Source organism: Canis lupus, chromosome 3 (assembly GCF_003254725.2).
Source record: "Canis lupus dingo isolate Sandy chromosome 3, ASM325472v2, whole genome shotgun sequence".
NCBI lineage: Eukaryota > Metazoa > Chordata > Mammalia > Carnivora > Canidae > Canis > Canis lupus.
Genome location: NC_064245.1, coordinates 53,962,693 through 53,982,462, shown reverse-complemented (window position 1 = coordinate 53,982,462; position 19,770 = coordinate 53,962,693). Strand labels below are relative to the sequence as shown.

At 48.8% G+C, this 19,770-nt stretch overlaps 2 protein-coding genes across 3 annotated transcripts; both read left to right on the top strand.

Moving 5' to 3' along the window:
• Positions 1-285: 285 nt before the first annotated feature.
• Positions 286-3,635, top strand: NMB (neuromedin B). Of its 2 annotated transcripts, none has more exons than XM_025438033.3 (3): positions 286-676; positions 1,292-1,464; positions 3,363-3,635. In XM_025438033.3, exons 1-3 carry the CDS (start codon positions 514-516, stop codon positions 3,405-3,407), a joined length of 381 nt encoding a protein of 126 aa, XP_025293818.1. In that variant the 5' UTR covers positions 286-513; the 3' UTR covers positions 3,408-3,635. The 2 variants fall into 2 exon arrangements, with proteins under 2 accessions (XP_025293818.1, XP_025293819.1); XM_025438034.2 differs by having other exon boundaries at positions 414-676; positions 3,368-3,635.
• An 806-nt stretch (positions 3,636-4,441) lies between these two features.
• WDR73 (WD repeat domain 73) lies at positions 4,442-17,933 on the top strand. The gene is made up of 8 exons (XM_025437634.3): positions 4,442-4,537; positions 5,064-5,131; positions 5,470-5,558; positions 7,162-7,250; positions 7,868-7,932; positions 14,503-14,667; positions 14,964-15,338; positions 16,240-17,933. The coding sequence occupies exons 1-8, from the start codon at positions 4,497-4,499 to the stop codon at positions 16,473-16,475; spliced, it is 1,128 nt and encodes a 375-aa protein (XP_025293419.1). The 5' UTR covers positions 4,442-4,496; the 3' UTR covers positions 16,476-17,933.
• Positions 17,934-19,770: the final 1,837 nt, after the last annotated feature.

Here is a 19,770-nt window from a genome sequence, read left to right as displayed (position 1 = left end):
TGCTGGCGGTGAGAAGGCAGAGAGCAGAGTGAACATGGGTCACATTCCCTAAGAGGGAGGGGCTGGCAGGCATTTTTATGGCTCTCCTGGTGCTTGGCACTTTGCGGGGCACTGTAGCGCGAGGGTCCTCAACCCTACTCTTACAGAGGTTCCAAAGCGAAGTAACCACTCGTGGGCCGAAAGCCAGTGGGAGCAGCGAGGCGGTCACCGAGGAAACGGGCTTTGCCCGGGGTCAGGGTCCTCGGCCGGAGGGTAGTGGGCGTGGACGCCAACGCCCAGTAGTGGAAGCAGGGCCAAGGCGGGCGCGAGAGCGCAAGCGCGCCGCGCGGGGGGTCCTGCGGGGCGGGGCGTTCTGGGGGCAGGGCTGGGGCTGCTGCGAGCGCGGGGGGCGGGCTCCTCCGGACAGGCTCCGCCCCACCCCCGGGGCGCGGGTTTAAAAGGAGGAAAGGAGGGCGCCGCGGCTTCGGCGGCTGCGAAGTGCACAGGGGTTGGAGGAGCGGCGAGGCTGCAGCCATGACCCTGCGGGCGGGGGGCGCTCGGCTGCTCAGCGGGCTGCTGCTCTTCGCTCTGCTCGCTGCGGCTGCCGGGGCCGCGCCGCTCAGCTGGGGTACCCCAGAGCATCGCAGCGGGGCCATCAAGATCCGAGTGCACCCGCGGGGCAACCTCTGGGCCACCGGTAAGTCTTCGGGACCCGGGCAAGCGCCCCTCACCCTGCTCTGATCCCATTTTCTTTCTCAGGGCGTTTCTCGGCCGCGGACACTCGTGTCTGCGCTGGTGAGGACCCTGGAACTTGTCTAATAGATGGAAAACTTGACACCCAGACACATCACTCAGCCAGTTAAAGCAGAGCTGGGTCTGGATCCTAGATCTGCCTGCCAGCCAGTGCCCCTTGCCTTAGGCAGGTCTACTACTGAGTCTTCCAACCTCTGGTGTGTCTTCTCTTTGCACCTCGCCTTCCAGACAATTCTTCACTCTCCACTTTCCTCCTTGCCCTTGCCTTGTCCCTCTTGTAAGCAGGCAGCACAACTGGCAGAGCTTCCCACTGGCCCTTTGCCATCTAACCTCCTTCCAGCTGTACCATCCTCTCCATCATCTCTTCCTGTTCAGGAGAAGCGGCGGTACAGGCTTTGCCACTACCCAGGGGTGTTTGTGTCTCCTTGAGGAGGAGGAGGAAGATTGATCGGGGATCTTCCCAGCATGAGAACTGAAAGTTGGGAGAGGTGGGGAACTTTCCCACTGGGATAGAATCCTTGCTCCCCAACTTCCTTGTGCCTTGGCACCACCTTTCTAGGTCACTTCATGGGCAAGAAGAGTCTGGAAACCCCCAGCCCATTCCTCTTGGGGACAGCTTCCCACGTCTCCCTGAGGGACCAGAGACTGCAGCTGAGTCATGATCTGCCCAGGATCCTCCGTCTAAAGAAAGTTCTGGGCATGAGCCTCAGTGGGCCAGCACCTCAGCCCCAGGTGAGCCAAGCTCCAACCTCAGACTCAGGAGAGGCCCAGCCAGGGCTGCTCCTGGTTCCAGCATTGGGCATAGCGTGTGACAGCCCCCCAGGGTGTGATGGGCCTCAGAAAGCCAGGGATTCCAGGCTCTCTGTGTGATCCAGAGTCAAAGGGAAAAGACTTCAAAGAAAAGAAGCTGACCTTCCCAGCAAACCTAACAGAGCAAGAAGTAGGGAGAAAGTTCCCCCTCACCCAGACCCCAGTCTAAAGTCACAGCCTAGGATTAATTAGCCAGCCTCTTGCAACGGGACCTTCTCCACACCCTCCCTGACTTGCCCCACCCCAGCTTCCACCTTTGCTGTACCTTGTTTGTACTTGTGGCTACAGCTGGGATCCTGAGGCCCAGAAAGGAGAAGAGTCAGCATCGGAGACAGAGTCAGACCTTGTTCACCTTGACCAGCACTCTTCTCAGTCACTCATCTGCCTCAGTGACCCTCACTGCAGGGTTTCTCAACCTCAGGACTCTTGACATTCAGGGCTGGAGAATTCTTTCTTGTGGGGGCTGCCCTGTGCATTGGTGGAAGTTTTATTTTTTATTTTTAAAGACTTTATTTATGAAAGAGAGAGAGAGAGAGGCAGAGACACAGGCAGAGGGAGAAGCAGGCTCCTTGCGGGGAGCCTGATGCAGGACTCTATCCCTGGACCCCAGGATCATGCCCTGAGCCAAAGATAGACACTGAACCACTGAGCCACCCAGGTGCCCTGGAGGTATAGTGTTATCCCTTGTCTCTACCCACTAGAGCATCCTCCCCACCACCACCCCATTTGTGACAATCACAAAAAACCCCAAAACAACACCAAAAGAAAGGCCTCCAGACTTCGCCAGAGCTCTTCTCGTGAGAGGGAAGGGGAGGGAGCCCAAATTACCCCTGTTTGAAACCACTGACCTATGACATTCAAGACCTGAAAGCTAGAGCTAAGCCAGCTTTAGTGTCTAGCCTGGTGGAAGGGCAGTTCCTCCATTCCCTGCTCCTGATGCTGTCCCCATCCCACACCACCTTCCCTCATACTTTGTTACTGTGCTCAGAAGGCAGGGTAGTGTGGTAGAATGTGGGTTCTGGTGACAGCATGCTAGCCTCATAACCTAGCTGTTTAGTAGTTGTGCGACTTTAAAGGCCTATCTTCCTCATGTATAAAATGGGGATGATAGCACCTATCTTGTATTAAATGAGACCATTTGTGTCATGTCTTCAGCATGATGCCTGGCACGTAGAGACCACTTAGTAAATAGGAGCTGTTGCCGGTCTGGGAGCTCCCTGGGAGCACCTGTCACAGACTCACCTTCATATCCCCCACTGTGCCCAGCATATAGTGCATGTATTTTCAAAGAAGGGAGGGGCATTTCCTAGAGATGGTCCAACGCCAGCCCCAGTCAACCTCCCGGGCCCTCCCTGTGCACAAAACCACCAGCACCTGGGGACCTCAGATATAGGGACCAGGAGCTTCGGCTAGCTGAGTCTGAAGGGAGGTGGTGTTACCCTGGAGCTGTTGGTCATGCAGACCAACTAGCGAACCTCAGAGGAAGCAGTACATACCTAGCCCGGGGGGGTGGGGCTTCACAAGTGAGGTCTGGGGCAGAGCTGGGGGTGAAGGAGTGAAAACGCTGACACTGGGCTAGATCCTTCCACGATTTCCTTGACTGTCATGACCACTCTGAAGTTGGGGCTGTCACTCTGAGATAATCGGTGCCCTGACCCTTCCCAGGCTCTTCTTCAGAGAGAAAAGTGCTGGGGTAGCCTGCCTAAGCTAAGAGCCTGCCCCTGCCTACCTCCGTGGATGCCTAGCATTCAGGAACAATGGGACACCCCTATCATTTGGCCCCTCTGCCCAGGTCAATTCTTCCATCTGTTCCCCTTCAGGACAGGAGGATGCTGATGCAAATGCTGCAGAAGGGAGGCTGGTAATGAGGAAGAGATGCCCACGTGACTTAGACTGTGCCCATCCAGGGAAGGTGCTGAATGGGACCCTGGCAGTGGCCCCATCTGGAAGTAAAACCTGAGCTCAAATGTCTGTTACTATGTTACTCTGTTTCGGTTGTGTCGCCAGGAATATTCCCGATGCAGACACAAATTATGTCCCTGCTGTATTTCTTGCTTCCCTGTTGAAGTTGTGAATAAAACCCTTGCTCTTAAGTAGAATGTCTGGTCCTCTCCTTCCTGCCACGTTTGAGGGCATGGGAGGGAAGGGGCACTGAAGGACAGGATGTCCAGTGAGATGGGGCTGGCTCCAAAAAGCCAAGACAACTTCATGACACCAGCCTACCCAGGACTCCTGTTCAGTCGCTCATTCAGCAAGCAGGTACCCAGCACCTGTGGTATGCACCAGGTCCTGTGCCAGGCGCTGCGCTCTTACTCTCACCCCTGCCACGTACTGCGTACTGGCCTGTGTGAGGAAGCTGCCTCCACTACATGATGGGGTTTTGCTCACCCCATTCCGTTTCATCCCCACGCCACGCTTTGAGGGGAGTTCCCCAAGCCTACAAGGGAGTGAGCCGAGCTAAGTAAGATTCAGACCTCACTGCTTTCTCTCTTCTCTGGCCCTGGGTAGATTTGCCACATTTAGCAAATAAAAATACAGGACACATTTAATTCTCATTTCATAGAACAATTTTTTCATGTGAGATATCCTAAGTATTGCATGGACATATTTGTACAAAAAAATTCATTAGTTTATCTAGAATTCGAATTTAACCCAGCATCAGTGGCCTTGACCCACTGATCTGCAAATACTCGGTCGCGAAACGGGCGCGTATTCGGTTCCTGATGAGGCCCCGCCCAGAACTGAAAGCCAGGGAACCCCTGGTTTTACGTCACTGCCCCGCCCGGAGATTTCGCCAGGAGAATCCCAGACCCGGCCCGGCGGGGGCACTGCGCGCTGACGGTGGCGCACAGGCTTGCGCGCCCCCAGCCAGAGTCGGCCGCTCCCACTCCTCGCGAGAGGACCGTGCCTAGCGTTCTCGGCGGCGGAAGTGAGGTACCGGAAGCGGCGTTGCCATGGAGGCCGCGGAGGACTGGCTGGTGGAATCCTTGCGCTTGTAAATCCTATGGACCTGCGGCTTGGGCCTGGGGCTGGCCGCGCGGCCAGATGGGCGCGGGGTGGAGCGCTCACGGGGTCCCCGTGTGGGCTGGGCCAGCTTGGCCATGGGGGGGGCCGACACCGAGGACTCCGCCTGGAGGTGGGCTCGGGCATCTGGGAAGCGGCACCGCCCGGGGTGCGGTGCTAGTAAGAGCGGCGCTCCTCAAGGATAATAATCACCCTAGTGACCCTTTTTCGCCAGCTTGAGTGAAACCCTGAGCAGATCGTTCCAGTGGTTCCTCACATCAACCTTGGGAAGTCCGGGTCCTCTAGGAGTTCATTTTACCGATGAGGACCGAGGTCCCGGGATACAGGGACCAGCGTGGTCCCAGTCACACAGGGGCTAACAGGTGCAACAAGACCGGCTCCCCGGTCTGCCTTGCTCCGGAGCCTGGGCCCCCACCCACCGAACCATGCTGCCATTCCAGAGTTTTAACAGCTCTAGAGTGCTGTGCACCGTGTGACATTGTGTCTTTATCATGCAGGTACCAAGATTTCCATGCATTCGACCTTTCAGGAGCCACTCGGGTCCTTGAGTGGATTGGTGACAAAGGTGATCTGCCCTGCCTGGCCCTGAAGGAGATGGAATCTCACTCCTCAGGCTGGACCTCTTATTGCTAGCTCAGCCAGGAGAGACCCAGCCCACACTTCTGGGAGTCTGAGGCCTCCTTCTTGGACTTGGAGCAATTCCCCCGCGCCCCCCCCCCCCCATCAACGCTTACATTCCTCTTAGTAAGATCTAGATCCCTTCCATTCCTCCATACAAAGATGCATACCAATGGAAGAGAAATTTATTGTTGCTTTGGAGGATCTGGTGAAATTTCTAGACCCAGCCATGGTCCAGGATCTTTCTAGCAGTTTGTCACAGCTACTTCTGCCTCTTTTTTCCAGGAGTCTTTGTTGCTGAGTATGAAAACCTGAAAAAAAATGAGATTCTTCATCTGATATTACCTCTGAGACTTTCTGTAAAAGAAAACCAGGTAACCTGAAATATAGTCACTGAGTGTATATGTCTTTTACTCCTTTATTAAACCTTTAGAGAGTTCCTCTTGTCTACTATGTATTGTCCTGTATACTAGAAGGGGGGACTAGCACTGCTCCTGCCCTGCTTGTCTTACCAGGGAGGCAGAGATGCACAGAGATAAATACTACAGAATGTCTGAGATTTACAGAGGGCTCCTAGAGAAAGAAGTCAATTTTACTTTATCAAAAAATACAGGGATCCCTGGGTGGCGCAGCGGTTTGGCGCCTGCCTTTGGCCCAGGGCGCGATCCTGGAGACCCGGGATCGAATCCCACGTCGGGCTCCCGGTGCATGGAGCCTCCTTCTCCCTCTGCCTATGTCTCTGCCTCTCTCTCTCTCTCTCTCTCTCTCTCTGTGACTATCATAAATAAATAAGAATTAAAAAATAAAATCTTTAAAAAAAAATACATTTAGGGAGTCATTAGGGTTTAGAGGGTGGCTGAAGCCCTTAGAATGGTAAAGATCACCTAGAATGACAGTGTCATGTATAAGGAATAAAAGCAAATGTCTAAAGATGAAATCTAGGGACTACATTGAAGAAATGGTTAGAGGAAAGTGAACCCACAACAAATACTAAGAAGGAATCGTCTTTGAAGTAGAAATATCAGAAAAGATCAGTGTTTCAGAAGCTGAGAGAAGAGCATATGTGAAGAAGAAAAGAGCTGGTAGCTGCGTGCTGTTGCTGTAAAATTGCCCAGACTCATCTGAGGACAGCCTGGCCTTTGTTCTGGGGGAAATTTCCCGCCCAGTGTTCTTGATCTCTGGCTTGCACCAGGCTTGATCCAAGAGCTCACTCACCCAGACTGAGCCTTGAGGAGAGACCTTAATTTACCACCTACCTCACCGCTGGCTTTTTCTCTTTTTTCTTATGGCAACCTTCTTTCCCTCTGCTTCCAGTTCCTCATGTGGCAAGAGTGGAGTCCAGTGGCTAAGAGCATATACTTTGGACAGACTGGGGTTCAGATTCACAGCATAATCCCTGTGTGACCTTAGAAAAGTCACTGAAGTTGCCTGTGCTTTCGTTTTGTTACTTTTGAATAAGGGTAATTACAGTACCTACGTGACAGGGTAATTCAGTGTGGTAAAGTAGATATGGTACTAAACATAGTGCCTGATGCAGTGAGCACTGGATAATTGGTGGTTGTTACCTTTTTTTTTTAGAAGAACCCACCTGACTTCCAGTGGGAGGTGGGGGATGGGTTAGTTGACTGATACATTCCAGCTACCTTGTATGAAACTGTGAAGCTTCTGTAACTCTAATAAGAGTATAACACTCCTGCTCTAATGAACGGGCCCAGGTACAGGTTAGGAGAAGGGTTTTGGATGTGCAGGAAAGAAGGGAAGCTGTCTGTGTAGGCAGCTGAGACCAGTTTTTCCAAGTAGCAGCACCCTCAGGCATGCAGGGAGAGCAATGCAGCTGGTGGGCTTCCATGGCTTCCTTCCAGGTTGAGATCTGGCATCTTACCTAAAGCTCATCTGGAATGTTCCTTTGGAAAGCAGGCTCTCTGATTAGCCCCCTTCCTCTCTGATTAACCCCCTCCTCTCTGCTTTGTATTTTAGGGCTTATTCCCAGAAAGAGATTTTAAGGTATGCCATGGAGGATTTTCAGACACGTCTGTCTTTGATCTGAAGCATGTGCCAGACACCAGGTATGGTCAACTCTGTGACCCAGACCTTTCATTCAGGATGGAGTGTCTGGAAATGTCAGGGGTATCCTGCCTCTTTATCACCACCTCTACCCCTGCCCTCCTCAGCACACAGGCATACACACACACCCAGATTTGGAATATTAAAAAAACCATGGTTCAGTAGCTCGATGGTCCCTCAGACCACAGACTTTTGGACTAATGTAACCCACAGATCGTTGGAGTTGTTCCAAGGAATATAGAGTAAAAGGATGCCCTGAGTGTCTCAACTGGTGGTAGGTAGTTGGGACTAACAACCCCAGTTTGCAGAGGCTGAGAGTCTCCGGGTTAGGGTTGTGTGTTCAGTGCTCCATGCTGGTGTCCTCTCTAGGATACATCATGCCATGTGGAAGCTCTGGGTCTATTCCTCAAGTGGAGTGAGCCTGCTCCTCATTGTTAAATGAGGGTGACTGGTCTTGAGGATCTCTTCTGCAGTAAGCTTCCCGGATATGAGGAATGTAGGGATCCCAAGCTGAGTAGGCTGGGAAGGGAAAAGACTGGAGTGTGTGTGTGTGGCGGGGGGACCTGTATGTAGGTGAGCTCCTCACTCTCTGGACTGATATTTCCTATCTGTTGAATAGGTTGCTGGTAACCACTGGTCTTCCGGGTTCTTACCTGCATGTGTGGCAGATCACAGAGGACAGTGGTGAGTGAATTTGACTTGGTAGGGCTGGGTTGTAGGAAAGCCTGATACCCATACACCCCTGCCCCCTAATTTAAGCCACTTAAGAAGTAGTCTCAGAGCCAGGTGGGAATTAAAATGCAGTATCTACATTAATGTGGGCAAAGATGAATTAGCAACCACAGCATTGCATACAACTCCCGAATGGAGCTTCCTGTAGCTTGCTTCAGGAATTCAGTTTACCTGCCCAGTTGTAGGCAGAGCACCCCCAGACAGGGGTAGAGGCAAGGGCAGAGCTAGGGTCACTCAGGTGAGCTCACCTCTGGGATGAGGAGGTGGCAGCGGTGGCAAGGAGGTCACTTCTCTTTGTTAGCCATGCTAGTCTCAGGGATGAGAAACAATGAGGGAACATGTCTCCCTCTTCATGAAGTCAGTCCCTAATAGGGCATCAGAAAAGGAGCAGGAAACGTAAATCCTGTTCCTTCCTAGAAGGGAAGAAGTTGGCTCATGCGGAATAGTATTTCCCTCCTGCAGTGGGTTTGTGGGTTCCCCTGTGAGGCACACACCGAGAGTGGGCAGCCCTGATGCAGCCCCGTCCATCCCTCCTGTTAGAACCTTGTTGGCCAGAATGGAAGTGTGCCTCCGAAGTACAGGCAGCCACTATTGGAACTGCCCTTCTGCCCCTGGGCCCCGCACCACCTCACTTGGATGCTTCCCAGAAACTGGCTGGCAGCTGGTGGCTTCTCCTCCAGCTTCACTGGCACAGAAAGGCAGTTCTTGTGCTCATTTGCTTTTCGAGATTACTGACTTAAAGGGCTTTCCTTTGTTTTTTCTTTGTCAGCTGTCTAATACTCTAGAGTCTAGTTTGCCTCATTTACTTGGTCATTACAATTGTTTGTTTTTTTATAATGTTATTGAACTTCACACATTTTAAATGTACAATCCAGTGACTTCTAGTACATTTAACAAGTTTTGTGACGAGCACTGTAAGTCAAGTTTTAGAACATTGTCATAACCCCAGTAAGACCTGTCGTGCCATTTATTGTTAATCACCATGCCCACACCTTGCCCTAACCAACCACTACTATCTGTCTCTGTAATAGATTTACCTTTTCCGAACATTTCATATCAATGGAATCATACAATATGTGGTCTCTTGTATGTGGGTTCTTTCGCTTAGCACAATGCTTTGAGGTCCGCTACATCATACCATGATACGGCATCTAGTACCCCAGGCGCATGGTTAGGACAAAAGGCAGTGGTAGAGTGTGCGTCAGTAGTTCCTTGTTGTGGATGAAAGGTATTCATTCCACTGCATTTGGCTGTCCCTTCACCAGTTGATGGATCTGATTTTTGGCTATTATCATTTACAAGTCTCAGTGTGAACATATGTTTTCATTTCTTTGGATAGACTTAGGAGTGAAATTCCTAGGTCATATGGTAAATTGATGTTGATTTTTTTTTTTTTTTAGGAAACTTCCAAACTGTTTTCCAGAATGGCTTAACTATTTACATTCCCACCAACAATGTATGAGGGTTTCTATTTTCCCGTGTCCTCATCAACATTTGTTAAAGCATCCTAATGAGCATGAAATTGTTTCTCATTCTGCCTTTCACTTACATCTTTTTAACGACTAAGAATATTGAGCATCTTTTCATGTGCTTATTAGCCATTCCTGTATCTTCTTTGGTGAAATGCCTCTGCAGATCTTCGTGAGAGAGTTTTGTTGTTTCCTTCCCACCTCCAGCAGGCTGAGACAGCAAGCATGCCATCCGGGGCCCTTTGATGTTTTGGTTTCACTGTACTTTTAATAGATATTTGTTCAGATTAATCAATAATCTGTATAAGGTAATAGTAATATTAAGAAACATATGACACTCCAGGCACTACACTGAGTACTTTCCATGCCTGATCTCATTAAATTCTCAGGAATCTGAGAACAGGCTGTCCCAGAGATGCTAAGTTGTTGAAAGACACAAAGACAGTAGCATGACCTAGACTTAGGTCTGGTCTGACTTCAGGGTATGCACAGAACCACATCTGGTGGTAACTATATTTAGATAATAATAATTGATCTCACTACAGGTGTAGGGGCTCCAAAAAAAATGTGGTAGGGTATTTACTGAGCAGCAGCATGATCTGTACCTCTATTTTGCTTAGAGCTGGTTCCTGGAAGCAGATCTGTCAGAGAACATTTATGGGCTCCCCAGGTGGCTCAGTTAGTAGAGTGTGTGGCTCTTGATCTTGGGGTTGTGAATTCAAGCCCCATGTTGGGTGTGGAGCCTACTTTAAAAAAAGAAAGAAATGTTTTTGATAATTATTATTACTGTGATTTGTAGCGGCAGCTAACATCATTCAGTCAAATACTGTATACTTCTGATGTGTCAGGCAATGGGCAAGATTCTGGGGATTATAGTAGCCAGCAAAAACATGGATGCTCCTTTTTTCTCAGTGCTTATATTTGATCACATATTTTGCCCATTTTTTGATTGACTTTTTTGTCTTTATCCAGTTGTAAGGGTCCTCTGTACCTTCTAGATTTGTTCTATATATGTGTTTTTGTTTTAATTTTACTTTATTTAAATTCAATTAATTAACATATATTATTAGTTTCAGAGATAGAGTTCAGTTCAGTGATTCATCAGTTGCATATAACACCCAGCGCTCATTACACTGTGTGCCTTTTTTTTTTTTTTTTTTTTTTTTTAAGATTTTATTTATGGGACGCCTAGGTGGCTCAGGGGTTGAGCGTCTGCCTTTGGCTCAGGGTGTGATCCCGGGGTCCTGAGATCGAGTCCCACATGGAGCCTGCTTTTCCCCCTGCCTGTGTCTCTGCCTCTCTCTCTCATGAATAATAAATAAAATCCTAGAAGGAAGGAAGGAAGGGACCGAGGGAGGGAGGGAGGAAGGAAGGAAGGAGGGAGGGAGGGAAGGAAGGAGAATTTTATTTATTCATTTGAGAAACAAGAGAGAGCACAAGTATGGGGAAAGGCAGAGAGAGAGGGAGAAGCAAACTCCCCACTGAGCAGGGAGTCGGGGGCTCCATCTCAGGACCCTAGGATCATGACCCAAGCTGATTACAGATGCAGATGCTTGATTACCTGACTGAGCCACTCAGGTGCCCCAGTAGTGTCTTTTAAAGCATAAAAAAAGTCCTACATTTTGGTGAAGTCCAGTTCTTCAGTGTTTTAAGGACTGTATTTTGGTGTCATATTTAAGAAATCTTTGTCTACCCCACAGTTTTTCCCTATGCTTTATTTTTCCCCTAAATTTTTATTGTTTTAGTGCCAGCACTTAAGCCTACGATCTCTTTAGAGTTACCTTTGTGTACAGTGTGAAATAAGGGTCTAAGTTCACCTTTTTGTATGTAAGCATCCAGTTGTCTCAGCACCATTTGTCAAAAAGCCTAACCTCTCTCCAGTGATTGGCCTTGTGCCTTTGTTGAAAGATGGTTGCTTAACCATAAATATAAGGATTTATTTATGGACTCTGAATTCTGCTCCACTGATCTTTGTGTCTGTCCTTATACCAGTAACTTGTAATTGTTTTTTATCTTTGCCTAAAAATAGGCCGCATGGGACAGCAGTCGTTTAAAAACAAGAGGGAAAGGAGTCTTGCTAACCATTTGGAGGCACCTGGAGCTGCCTTTTGTCCTGACGGGGCCTGGGCTACCAGGTGCCATACAGAACCTATAGCCCCAGCCCCAGGGAAGCTGATGGCCCAAAGGGACTTGTTTTGACACTCCCATGGGAAGAAGAAATCAGAGTTCTCCTAGATACTAGTGCAGAATATTCCAGAGCCTGGGGAAGGTTGCAGCTGTTTTCCTAGAAATCGAAAAAGCATAGTGTTATCTAAGGTGAATTTTCCAATGTCCAGGTTTTGACCACAGCCTTGATGTCTCAAAAACCTGATTTTGTTAGCACATCCTAAATGAATTGTTTCTAGAGACAGATGTACTCACCAGACTCCCAAGACTGCTGCAGAAACCAGAATGCAGTTTCCTTAGTTCATAAATGAAAGAAGAGGTATTCCTGCAGGTAGAATATTCCAGGTCCTGATTCTTTCCCTGTAGAAGACCTTACTTAATCAAAGCTTGATAAACAAAACTATAGGGCAACCCCGGTGGCTCAGTGGTGTAGTCCTGCCTTCAGCCCAGGGTGTGATCCTGGAGACTAGGGATTGAGTCCCATGTCAGCCTCCCTGCATGGAGGCCGCTTCTCCCTCTGCCTGTGTTTCTGCCTTCTCTCTCTCTCTCTCTGTGTCTCATGAATTAAAAAAAAAAAAAAAAAAAGTCTTTAACAAAACTATAACAAGAGGAATCAGCTCAAAGATTTCCAAATTGTGGAAGTGGTGTTTGGCACAAAGTATCCAACTTATGAAAGCATTGCTGCCTGGGCCCTCATGCCATCCAGGGCCCTGGAGTGGTGTCTCAGGCCTCTTCTCTCATCACTGGGGCCATGGAAACCTTTGAGTTGGATGAATACATATCTAATGGCTTCAGCTGAATGTCACCTGCTTTATCCACTTTGAAGTTCAGTGTTCAGTCTGGTGTGGCTCCCTCTTCCCTGGACAGGCCCCCAGTATTTTCTTTGCCTCTGTGGCTGAACAGCCCCTCTCAGGAACACCACCATCCTCTAGATGTGTTCATAAATTTGCTCACTACTGCAGGTGTGGGTGCCATTCTGACCCCTTAAGCAGTGTGCCTGCCTCTGCTCTGACCTGTTCTGTGTCAGGTGAATCCTCAGACACGACCTTCCATTCTGGCCACATTCATGGAGGTGCCTCATCGTGTCTTTTGTTATCCTACTGGTTCCTCTTTTCTCTTTGGGGCTGGTTTTTTGTGGCTTCTCTGGAGGAGGGCATTTTCCACTGACCAGAGAGGGAAGGTGGAGGAAACCTGCGTTTCTTTCCTATTTTTTTTTTTTTAAATTTTTTTTTTTAATTTTTTATTTATTTATGATAGGCACACAGTGAGAGAGAGAGAGGCAGAGACACAGGCAGAGGGAGAAGCAGGCTCCATGCACCGGGAGCCTGACGTGGGATTCGATCCCGGGTCTCCAGGATCGCGCCCTGGGCCAAAGGCAGGCGCCAAACCGCTGCGCCACCCAGGGATCCCCATCTTTCCTATTTTAATTACAGAGTACCTCTCCAGTCTGAAATTTTCCACTGCAAATAGGTCTTTGAAGGCTTTCTCCTGGCTGCCTTCTTTCTCCCATCAGAGGACAGATCACATCTGAGGCCCCATTACCCTGGTTCAGGGCACTAGGTCCTAGCTGTTCCAGGTTCCTCAGAGTGTGCGCAAAGGGAAGTGGCCCAAGAGATGCAGGGAAGCTGTGCCAGGGTGAGTTTGAGTCACAGCCTCATCGGCACTCCCTGGAGACAAAGCCTGGTCCTGAGGCTGAACTGTCCTGCCTGCGCCAAACCTCTAGTTCAGCAGGTCTAGATCAGGGGCACTGAAGGTCCATGGGCCTTAGGAGCAGCACCCAAGGGCCGTTTGCATTCCCGCCCAGCCATGGCCCCCATGCCTTCTTTGGATGGGAACGATCTCAAGGGGATTCGCTGCCTTATGCTTGCTTGGCAGGCCATGCTAGTATTCCTTCTCGTCCATTCCTTCCTCATTCTGACTTCTGCCTACACTTTGGAATTTAAAAAATAGATGTCCGTTTTCCTCAGAGAACATGGAGACCCAGTAATGCACTTCTCTTGGAGTGAGAAAATGTAAAATGGAAATAATGTGTTTCCTACAAAGTAGTTTGTACAGCAGACTCCTTGCTCTGAGCTATGTTCAGAGAAGCCTCCAATGTAGATGCAGAGGCGAGGACCAAGCAGGCTAAGACACACACTGAAACGATCCACCTTGAGGCCTGCATGTCTTTCCTCCATTTGGTGCAACAACGACATGGACCCTCTTGCCCATTCACGTTTGGAGACGTTGGCATGGTGACCTTTACCTGCTAGGCATCTGCAGATTGCTTGAACATGTTTTTGAAGAAATACTGTTTGTTCATGAACTCTGCCTGTGACTTTCACTTGAGGTGTGACATCCTCAGGGTGCTCTTTGTTTTTTTTTTCTATCTTCATTTGTTCTTTGTGAAACTATAAAAAAGCCAAAGTGCTTTTGGGGTTTTGAGATGGCTGCTATGATTCATTATCTCCCGTTTGCAAAACTGTTTGTAAGACAAATGATAAAGGAATTAAACTGCTTCTGACAGTTTCAGAGACATGAATGTAATCCAGAGCATTTATGTCTCGTATCCTCTCTTGCCAACTGTCAGGCACCTTTTTTCCTTGACCTTCTGAATGTATAAGGGAAGACGCTGGCAGGCCTTCACCTTTTACTGTTTTTTTTTTTTTTCTTTAAAGATCTTATTTATTTATTCATAAGAGACACAGAGAATGAGAGGCAGAGACACAGGCAGAGGGAGAAGCAGGCTCCGTGCAGGGAGCCCAACACGGGACTCGATCCTGGGTCTCCATGATCACACCCTAGGCCAAAGGCGGTGCTAAACCACTGAGCCACCTGGGCTGCCCACTTGTTCTGTTTCAAACCTTCATCAGTATCCTGGGTTTTAGCCTCTTGTGCTTTCCTCCAGATGTCATTCAGGCTGTCAGCACCATTGCTGTGCAGGAGAAGGAGGACAGTCTGTGGCCTAGGGTGGCCATCTTCTCTTCGACAACACCCGGAGTCCTCCATGGGGTGAGGCTCAGCAGTCTCAGGGTCGTGGATTTAGAATCCCAGAAGACCACATACACCTCAGGTACGTTCATCCATTGTGGCTTCTCCTGCTAACTCCCATCTGCCAGTGCTCTGCCGTGTTAAGAACTAAGTTCAGCTGCATGGGCCCAGTGCTAGGGAAGCTAGATGGATGCGAGGCAGGCCCTGGGGCCCCGTTCTGGGGCTAGAGGAGGCAGTCCCAGGGACCAGTACCAACCCAGCTGGGTAGAGCATGCCAAAGTGCCTGGGGCTGGAGGGAGACTTCCAGAGGAAGAAACGGGCGACTGGCCAGACTCCTGCGACTCCAGCAGCTTTTGTCTGTCACCATCTGTCTTCCAGGGGTCAGTGACAGCGAGGAGCTGAGTAGCCTGCAGGTCCTGGACACAAACACCTTTGCCTTCTGCTGTGCCTCAGGCCGGCTGGGGCTCGTCGACATCCGCCAGAAGTGGGCGCCGTCAGAGAATGTCAGCAACGGCCGTGGCGGCCCTGGCACTGCTGGAGGGAGATGGTGTGCTGAAGTTGGGGGCAAGGTCCGGAGCCCTGGGCCCAGCGTTGCCATCCTTGGCTCAAACGGGCAGCTCTGTCTTCTTGACCCCCGGGATCTCTGCCATCCTGTGAGCTCCGTCCAGTGCCTGGTGTCTGCACCTAGCCCTGACCCAGAGCTGCTGCGAGTGACATGGGCTCCAGGCCTGGACAACTGCTTGGCCATTTCAGGTACTGCTGAGCGGTATTTTGTGTCTGTTACCTGGAGGACTGTGTGGTGTTCAGGAAGGAACCAGCAGCCCCATAATAAATCTGGCCCCAGAAGTGACAGTTGCTCACAGAGAAGCTCCAGATCAGCTTTCCAGGTTCTTCCATGACAGGCCCTTCCCCGTTCTGGCTGCTAAACTTTCACATTAGTAGCAGGCCATTCCTCCCTGAGCAGGAATTTGGTGCTAAGGTTGGTGAAAAGTCTACAGAGAGGGAGGCGCTAGGACGGTCAGGGGGCTGTGCCAGGAAGAGGTGAGAGGATCACAGAAGTGTTTCTCAGTCTACTTGCTTTCCGAATTATAGCAGGCTGCTGGGTCAGCAAGCCCCTGGGTCTGGCCTGGCAGTTTCTAGCTGAGTAACGGTATCTATCTAATCAGGAGGGTAGCTGAAAGTCAATGGGAAGGACCCAGGTCCAGGATTGGCCTTGGGCCTTGCACATAATAGATGAACGACAGAAATACACCATCACATGCCCTGTGAAGTCATCAACTGCTGACACTGAGGACAGAGGTTACATGGCGTTCAGCTGGCCTTTGGCTTTTTTTTTTTTTTTTTTTTTAGTAATCTCCATCCAATGTAGGGCTCAAATTTGTGACCCTATGATCAAGAGTCAGATGCTCTACTGACTGAACCAGCCAGGCACCCCTGGCCTTAAGCATTTTGTTATTATTTGATTTTTCATCCTATAGCCTGTTTTGATACCAGAGAGCAAACTTTAAAAATTATTTCTGGGGCACCTGGCTGGCTCAGTCAGAATGTGGACTCTGGCCCATGTTGGGCAATAGAGGTAACTTAAAAAATGAACAAACAATAAAAACTACTTTACAGATTCAGAAGCAATCCTCTCTTTTCTTGTGTTTCTTAGGTTTTGATGGGATGGTCCAGGTCTATGATACCACATCTTGGGATGGAATGGGGAGCCAAGTAGAACCTCTCTTCACTCACAGAGGTCACATTTTCCTGGAAGGCAATCAGACAGACACGACTCCACTGGTCACTACCCATACCTGGCACCCCCACAAGCCAAGGACTTTGTTATCAGCAGCAAGCGATGCCTCTCTGCACGTGTGGGACTGGGTAGACATGCATGCGTCCAGCTGACTCCAGCGTCTTTCTGCCCAGGCCTCTAAGAAGAGGAGAAGCTGCTGTATAGCCAATGTGCTGATTTAGGACTCCAGTGACTGTAGGTCCCTGTTGCCAGCCCGGTGGCCTTGGGCAAGTTAGCCAGCTTCTCCTGCCCCCAGTTTCTTCATTTGTAAAATGATAATAGTAGTAGCTTCCTCTCAGGGATGTTGGGAAAGTTAGAAGTGATGTATTAAAAAATAGGATGCATGACACTATAAATATTTAGTAGCTACCACTCAATCCAAGAGTAGAATGTAGAGCGATGTTTTATCCCTGTCTGTTTACAATATCATAGAATCAAAAAAAGGCAACAAATGTAAACATGTTTTGTGAGCTTTTTTACAAAACTCAAACTATCTAAGGGCTAACAAACATGAAAAAAAAGTCAACCCCAGTAGCAATGAAGGAAATAGCAATTAAAACAAGATTATGCCTTTTTTACCTACCAACTTGCCAAATTGTAAAGCATTATTGCTTTGGACACCTGATAAAGGTGACAACCCAGTTCAGGAGGCACAAAGCAACAGCACATGGTTCCTGCTCCCAGCTGTACATGGGACCAATGTTCAGTGGAACCATAATTCATATATCCAGTCTCCTGTTATGTGATGGTTAAAGTTTTCTGATCTTTGGCTGTTACAAATAGTATGAATAATGTTTGTACTCAGGAACAAAAGCCTGTAGGATAAATTTATAAAATTAAAATTGCTAAGGTAGAGGATATGTGCATTTTTAGGTCCTTATTATAAGTACTGCCAATGTGCCCTCCATGGAGACTGTGCCATTTATGATGGCAGCAGTGATGGGGTCTGTCCCTCTTTCCTCACCAGCCAAGTCTCCCTACTGGCTTTTTACCTTTGCCAGTCTGATAGGTGAAAAATCATTACTTGTAGTTTTAGTCTTCTTATATGTGTGAAATTGAGACTCCAGGGGAACAGGCCCAAGGGATGCTCCTGGCCCATAGCAAATATTAAAGTGTACCTGTATCCCTGTTACATACCATCTCTCACTATCACACTTGTTAAGGAATTTTCAGCAGGTTTGCTTTTGAAATTATTTGATTACTAGTCAGTTTGGGCTCTGAGTTTTTTTTTTTTTTTTTTTTTAATATTTTATTTTTTTATGATCGACAGGGAGGGAGAGAGAGAGAGAGAGGCAGAGACACAGGCAGAGGGAGAAGCAGGCTCCATGCACCGGAGCCCGACGTGGGATTCGATCCCGGGTCTCCAGGATCGCGCCCTGGGCCAAAGGCAGGCGCTAAACCGCTGCGCCACCCAGGGATCCCGGGCTCTGAGTTTTTAAAAAAAATAGCTCTATTGAGATATAATTCACACACCATGCAGTTCACCCACTGAAAGTGTACGATTTGGTGGTTTGGGTATATTGTTAATTTTTTAAAGATTGTGGTAAAATATATGTAAAAATTTGCCAGTCCTTTTCATTTTAAAGTATACAATTAATAGAATTAAGCACATTCACAATGTTGTACAACCGTCACCACTTCTAAAACTTTCTTGTCACCCCAAACAAGCTCATGGCCATCATGTGTCCTGGTTTTCTGTCGGTGAGCATACTTGTATTCTCAGGTCAGCTGCCCTAACAGCACCACAGACACTCACTGCTCACAGTTCTGGAGGCTGGAAGTCCAAGAGCCGGGTGCCAGCACATTTCCTCCTGAGGCCTCTGGCCCTGGCTGGTGGGAGCCCCCATCTCTGTGTGCTCACCGGGCCTCCCTGTGTCCTTGCAGAAAGAGCTCTGGCCTCTGTCCTCTTATAAGGACACCAGTCCTTTCAGATTGGGGCCTCACCCTCACGACCTCACTTAACCTCATTTACCTCTTAAAGACTGTATCTCCAAATACTGTCACCTTGGGAGTTAATTAGTTAGTTAGTTTGTTAGTTAGTTAGTTGAAACCTAAGAATCTGGGGGAGCGGGCGGCAGTACACAATTCAATTCATAGCACTTAGGAAGTATCTTGAAGTGAGAAAAACCTAAGACATTTTCAAATGAAATGATTTTATTTAACAGTGAAATTGAGAGAGTGTTACATATTGGAGAAATTTAACTTAAAATATTCAGTTTCAATATGTGATCATTTTTACCATCTTCTGAAATCATCTTCTGTCATGCCCATCACCACACACACACACACACACACACACACACACACCACCACCACCTGGGAGAGCTGGTCCTGTAGACCTCGGCTCTGTTGGTGACATCACTCTGACAGTTTGAAATTGGCCATGATGGACATACTTACCCCACAGAAATTGGCAAACACTGCAGCACACCACTGGCTAAGCTATATTATTTCACCAAATGAAAGAAGAAACGAGTCATTTAGAAAATGGAATTGATGCACCAATTCAAAATCTGCCTTGCTAGAAAATAGCATAAAAATCCACATCACTCAGGGTCCAGCCTGAAAAACTGAACCGACACCTAGTAATTCAGTTTCAGGAATTTAGTTATGAGTCTGAAAGAGAATGCAAGGGAAGGTGGGGCCCTGAGGGAGGAGCAGCAGCAGGAAGTTACAGAGAGGGATCCAGGAGTGTGGTGGGGGAGTGACTGGAGCTGAACCCTGGGCGTCCCAGGGGCAATGGAACACAGTAATGCTGCTGGCCTGGCCTGGGGCTGTGACCTTGGGGCAGGAGCTAGGACTGCAGAGGAGACAGCCGGAGACTGCAGGAGTCCCAGAGAAGCTCCCTGGCTCCTCTCCCGCCCTCCAGTGTCCTGTGTGTGCCGGGACCAGAGTGTGTGTGTGGGGGGGGGGGGGGGGGGGGTGGCTTGCCAGCAGGGGCCCTGAAAGGCAGGTGCAGTGAGCAGGAGGCAGCACCTGCAGTACACAGCAGAGAGGCGGAACCCAAATCCACTACATCTAAGTCCCTATGAATTAAGCAAGAAAAAGAAAAAAAAGAGAACAAAGGTTATAAGAGAACAGTGTGTAACAATTATATGTTAATTTGAAAATCTCAAGACAGTTTTCTTAAAAACAATGTAAACTATTTTTTAGTAGAAAATCTGAATTATCCAATACTCAAGAAAGTAGCACCAAAGGGATGTTGGGGGTAGGGTAATTTTGTGTGTACATTTTTTCAAACTTTTGAGGCAAATTCCCATGTCAGAGACATTTTCTTTCTTTTTTAAAAAGATTTGAGAGAGCAGGGGGAGAGGGAGCAGCCGACTCCCCACTGAGCACAGAGCCCTATGGCCATGACCCTGAGATCAGGACCAGAACTTAACCAACTAATCCACCCAGGTGCCCCAA

Excerpts from the sequence above, each read along its gene's own strand:
- NMB (XM_025438034.2), top strand. The coding sequence starts at position 514 with ATGACCCTGCGGGCGGGGGGCGCTCGGCTGCTCAGCGGGCTGCTGCTC. Across the intron at positions 677-1,291 it reads GGGCAACCTCTGGGCCACCG|GTCACTTCATGGGCAAGAAG; the intron begins GTAAGTCTTCGG and ends CCACCTTTCTAG. Across the intron at positions 1,465-3,367 it reads GGCCAGCACCTCAGCCCCAG|GAGGATGCTGATGCAAATGC; the intron begins GTGAGCCAAGCT and ends CCTTCAGGACAG.
- WDR73 (XM_025437634.3), top strand. The coding sequence starts at position 4,497 with ATGGAGGCCGCGGAGGACTGGCTGGTGGAATCCTTGCGCTT. Across the intron at positions 7,933-14,502 it reads GCAGATCACAGAGGACAGTG|ATGTCATTCAGGCTGTCAGC; the intron begins GTGAGTGAATTT and ends GCTTTCCTCCAG. Across the intron at positions 14,668-14,963 it reads GAAGACCACATACACCTCAG|GGGTCAGTGACAGCGAGGAG; the intron begins GTACGTTCATCC and ends TCTGTCTTCCAG.